Source organism: Octodon degus, unplaced genomic scaffold (genome assembly GCF_000260255.1).
Source record: "Octodon degus isolate 3935 unplaced genomic scaffold, OctDeg1.0 scaffold00005, whole genome shotgun sequence".
In the NCBI taxonomy this organism is placed as follows: domain Eukaryota; kingdom Metazoa; phylum Chordata; class Mammalia; order Rodentia; family Octodontidae; genus Octodon; species Octodon degus.
Window position 1 is genome coordinate 30,646,999 of NW_004524581.1, and position 5,347 is coordinate 30,652,345.

The 5,347-nt window shown below is 55.5% G+C and overlaps 1 protein-coding gene across 2 annotated transcripts in view; it reads left to right on the top strand.

The window, feature by feature from the left end:
* Nucleotides 1–7: 7 nt before the first annotated feature.
* Nucleotides 8–5,347, top strand: part of Lemd2 (LEM domain containing 2) — a 14,440-nt gene continuing 9,100 nt past the window's right edge. Inside the window, exons 1-3 of one of the 2 annotated variants that reach the window (XM_023720854.1) lie at nt 8–169; nt 1,631–1,671; nt 3,644–3,719. In XM_023720854.1, coding sequence (XP_023576622.1) covers nt 130–169; nt 1,631–1,671; nt 3,644–3,719 — 157 coding nt within the window. In that variant the 5' untranslated portion in view covers nt 8–129. The other variant, XM_023720851.1, reaches the window with a different exon arrangement.

The window sequence follows — 5,347 nt, forward strand, 5'->3', positions numbered from 1 at the left end:
GCGGGCGCTGCTGCGACGGCGCGGGCCCGGCCGGAGGCGGGGCGGCGGCTGGAGCGCTGCCTGTCGCGGCTGCTGCTCTGGGCCAGCCTGGGGCTGCTGCTCGTCTTCCTGGGCATCCTCTGGGTGAAGATGGGCAAGCCCTCGGCGCCGCAGGAGGCGGAGGACAACAGTACGTCCCCGACCGGCGCAGGGGGGCCGGGAGTCGCGGCCGGCCGGCCACCGCCCAGTCTCCTCACCTCCAGACCTCCCCTTCCTCCTCCCAGCGTCTGCGAGGATTTCTGCCTTCACTTTCTCCTACTCTGCCCTGCCCTAGCCCTCTGCCTGACGCCTCCCTTCCAGCCACGTGCTGGGAGCAGGTGGAATTCTCCCAGGCCCTCTCGTTTTCCTCCTGGAGAGAAGGCCACACCCCCAGCAGACAGCACCGCCCTGGTTGATTCTTCTGCTGTCCTGCTCATTCACACTTCAGTGCCCATCTGAAGGCACCCCAGCTTTCACTGGTCTACAGACAGCATCTAGCGGGGGTCCCAGCCTTGCAGCACCAAAAAGACCATTTGTTGGTACCAAACAGGGCTTTCATTTGTCAGATTATGGTAGCGCTGCCAGTGCAGCTGGTGTGGATGAACCTGACGGCTTAAAGCGATCCCAAGGGGAGGCGTTTACCTGTACATGGTGCACCCTTGAGGACTGTGTCAGGAGAGGGTCTGATTCCGGGCTACTCCCAGCTGTCCACTTGCATTATCAGATGCCCCAGTGAGAAGCGTGCAGGACACAGCCGTTGCCTTTATAGCTGCAGATTGGTGTGTTTCGCCTCTCTGTTAACTGTGGGCTGTAGTCTAACAGGAAGCAGCACAAAGATCGTTTCATTGAAAATTGTATAAAAATGACACTGGTCCACCAGCTTCTGATGTTCTTTATAAAGCATGAATGTGCTTAGTTCTGTTCCCATTGCAGGCCACCTTGCCATGCCTAGTGTGAGCGGGGGAAGCTAAATCGCGCCTTAGCCATTGCGGCGCGTGGACGGCTCGGTGTTGGCTAGTCTGTGGGATCACAGACTTAGGCCGTCACCCAGTGGGTTTCTCTGCTGGGCGAGAGCAGTTTGTCAGCTCTGGGAATAGTTGACCCACCTGCTAGAGAAACTAATTGGAGCTGGGTGTCACAGTCCTGTCCTGGTACTGTAACCAAACTAGTGATGCCACATAGTGTCACGTTTATGCTCACTGCTGAGGTGACAAGAGGATAGTTTGGGGGACATAGACTGGGATCCCCCTGGAGTTACCTTGCCTGGATGGCATTGATCTCTGCTTAGTGCAGCAGCCTTGTTTACCACTCTTAAAGCTGTTGCATACGTTGCCCTGCTGAGCCTCTGGTAGGGAGGGCCCAGATGACCCACGTTCCAGATGAGAATGCACAAGTTCTGGGTAGTTGAGTTGCCCAAGTACCTGTAGCTGCTCAAGTGTAGCAGCTGTAGGGATCCGTTGGGGGAAACCCTTGCATTTTTCAGTCTGCAATTAGACGACATCTCTCTAATCCCACCCTGTGTCAGGAATGTTTTGCTTCCCCTGGCTTTTGAGTGATCTTCATCTTCTCTTCCTCACACTTTTAACCTCTCTGTTTCTTCTCTTGGTCTCAGTGAAATTATTGCCCGTGGACTGTGAAAGGAAAACAGATGAGGTGAGTTTGAGTTTCTTCTGTTTTTGTTTTTCCTCCTGAAGGTGCTCTCCTCCATCAGGACATAGGTAGGCTTTGCTCCTTTGTAGGGAGGGCTTCCCATAACGGTCTGCAGTCACATCGTGCTCTGTGATGTTCGTGTCAGACTGGATTGTGGCAGTGAAGGAGCACTTGAAATACAGAAATTGAGTTCCTAACAGCAGACCCGGGGCTTTTAGAGCGGCTCTTGCCTCAGCCTCAGCATCCGGGGCTTTGATCTGCCTGCGTTGGTCTGAGGAGGAGGCGCAGTGGGCTGTGGAAGGACCCCAGCTCCTTGGCGTCAGGAGGAGGGGCTGGCGGTTTCTCTCCATCTCCAGGAGGCCGTGTCCTCAGCTCCACGATCTCTCTGATGTACATCAGTGGCTCTAAGAATGCTGTTCTGATTTGACACATCAGAGGGGGCTTGTATAAAACACATCTTGGGTGGAATTAGCTCTCTTAGTCTGTGCTTACTGTAGTTTTGTTTTATGAAGCCCTAACGTTCCCTACAAATAATATTTGGGCAGGGCGAGCAGCCCCATCCAGTTATGAATCACACGGGCCCATCAGTAAGCAGCCAGGATGCGGGTACCGCAGTAGTCTGGGGAGACAGGAGGCAATAAATGTTCAGGCCATAAATCCTACCAGGAGGAGCTCGCACCGCCAGAGGGCACAGCTTAGGAGTCTAATTATTAAGTGTGCAATGCCAGGGGCTGAGAGAGATGACGCGCGGTCACTGGATGGACCTGCACCGATGGACCCCGCTACCCTCGTTAATGAGGGCACCCTGCTGCACATTACCAGTTTTGTTTTTCCTTGGCTTCTGGTGCATCATGTTGGGGTGTTTTATAACATCATTTGTTGCACTCATCCACAGAATGTGCTGCTCAGTTGCTTTGCAGAGCCAGATTCCTCAGTTTCATCTGCCTTCCATCATAAAAACTGCAGTGGGTGATGAGAGCAAGTGGCCCAGAAACATAGGTGGCCGGGGGAAACTCGAATGTTGGAGACTAAAAAGCAAAAACAGGGAAAAATAAGTTCAGTAAGACTCCTCCAGCGATGTGAGCTGCACTTGCCCTTTCATTAGAAAAAGCCTCCTGGTTTCTGTTCCCTGGTCCTCCGTATCCCTAAATGTCAAGCCCCAAGTAAATGTCCACTCCCCAAGGTCCTTCTCTGAGCTGGCTGAGCGCAGGGCCACTGTCCAGGTCCCTGCCACAGATGTACTTGGTGAGCAGACAGCTTCTGCAACTTGCGGGCCAGACCTAGAGATTCTCTCTTTGTAGTCTGGGAGCCCATATCTGATTGTGGGACAGCAGGGCTAGGGCATATCCCCCCTGACTTCCTGGGGCACTGTTGGCCTTCAAGGCTGTTGGCCTTGAGCAAAGGAAGGTTAGAACGACCTTTGTGACTCCTCTGTGGACCCTAAGTCTCCTGAGCGTGGGTCCAGGCCCACCCAGAACGGAGGTGGGCATCTGAGTATTCCATAAGCACCCTTTCGCCTCTGGGCCTTTGAGTACTGTGACACAGTTTCCATGCTACTGAAGACTTGCAGACAGGCAGGAGTGGATGTGTTATCTCTCATGCAGTCCCAACCTACGAAGGCCCCAGGTCCCCCCCAGAACTGGACGGAGGGCCCAGCAGTGATGGTTCCTCCATCCAAGGAAGCCACCACTGTCATCAGCCCCTTGCTAGCCTTCATTCCAAAGAGACCAGGAGCCTCTGGAAAGCCATCCCCGTGGTAACATATCTGTTTGTGCTCAGGGTGCGCTCTCACAGTGTCCCCAACACCTTAACCCGCTATTTGTTTCCTTTCCCTGGGCCTGGTACTCTGCAGAACTGGTCTCTCTTTTTTTTTTAAGTCACAAGCTGCCCTTTGCTGTCAGGGTGCGCCGGATGCTGTGGCTGGAGAGGCAGGAAGAACAGGCTGACCCCACTGACTCTTGTCCTTGCCTTGCAGTTCTGCCAGGCCAAGCAGAAGGCGGCCCTGCTGGAGCTGCTGCATGAGCTCTACAACTTCCTGGCTGTCCAGGCGGGTGAGTGGGCCCTGCCCCGTGTCCCAGAGAGTCTGCCTGCCCCTCCCTCTCACATCTTGGCAACACCTTGTGTGTGGCTCTTTAAGGGCTGCAGAGTGCATGCCCCTTTGTCTGTACAGATGTCCCCCTCTCTGGGACACCTCCCATCTCATGCTCCAGGGCTTGGGTCTTTCCAAGGCTTGTGTCTTCCACCTCAGTAGTCAACTGAGCCAGGGAGAGGCCTCTTGCCCATGAAGGAAACAGGTATGGCGCCAGTGTCACATCTGATTCCAAGACCCTTGTCCTCCCAGAGCCTGTCTCTTGTGTGATTCAGTGCTCTTGGTCTTCTCTGCAGTGCTGTCCACTGGGGAGGTGCTCTCAGCACCCCCATAGTGCCTTCTGGAAAGCATCCCAAGGCCCTTCTCTCTCTCTCTCTCTCTCTCTCTCTCTCTCTCTCTCTCTCTCACTCTCTCACACACATACCCACCCACATGCCCACACGCCCACATGTGCAGGGCTCCCAGGAGCACTTGGGACAGTGCAAGTGAATGTCTAGGACTTGGCTCAGGCTTACATCTTTGGTCTCAGGAGTATTCAGGTGCCCCTGAAGGTCAGAGGACAGCCTGTGCTTCCATTGGGCAGCAGCGGTCAGGCTGACTTGTACCAGGCCCTCTGTCCTGTGGTGTCCACTGTGATGCTGGGAGATCAAAGGTGGCCAAGGACCCATCTAAGAGCACCTTGGAGGGAAAAGGAGCTGGCTCCTGCTCATGTCCCTGTCACTCTGTCTGTGCCTGCTCTGTAGTCTGTCGTGGTCCGAGGACCCATAGCCCCAGCGTCACTGGAAATGTGAAGTTCACACCAAGCCCTCTCCTCACGCACCGAGTCAAAACCAGCACTTTAACAGAATACCTGGGGCCTCGTGCGCTCCTGGCTTAAGCAGCCCTGCCTACACGGTCCAGGCGACCGACTATCCTCCGCCCAGCTCTCTGTGTGTGGTCCTGGCTTAACCCTGGCGCCAGCTGCCCTCTGACCTGCCTGGCAGGAGCAACTGTGAGGGCGTAGGGTTCACCTATCAGGGCAAAGGGAAGTGTGGCCTTGCTGCTGGCCACACACTGAGCGGCTGCTCTGGGAGCCTCAGAAAAGTACCGCAGCCTGGGTGGGAAAGTCTGTGTCACCCATGCCCTGCAGCCCAAGGAGGACTATTAGTGTGCATGTGCAGGACAGGGACAGGCAGGAGTGGCAGGCAGGGACAGGAAGCAGCGGGTGCACTGCGTGCTGTTGGGAAGCACAGATGGGGTACAGAGCCAGCGTGGAAGCCAGGCCAACAGCCCTTGCTCCAGCTGGTGGAAGGGTGGGAGCCACGTGCCAGAGGGGCAGATGAGGTTGCCGCCTGAGAGGTGCAACATTGTTGGCATGGAATACTTCAAAGCTTTATTGACAAAACACGTGGATTGGAAAGAGGATAGGAAGAACCCAGTGAGGAGGCCACTGAGGCAGTCAGGCAGGCCCAGTCCAGCCTGGGGCCAGGAGCATGGCAGAGGCCGCCTTGGGCTGAGGACACACAGGGTCGAGGTCAGCTGGAGAGGGGCTGGAGGACAGCTACAGCTCACTGTGAAGAGAATGGAGTACACTGTTGCCTCAACCCATCC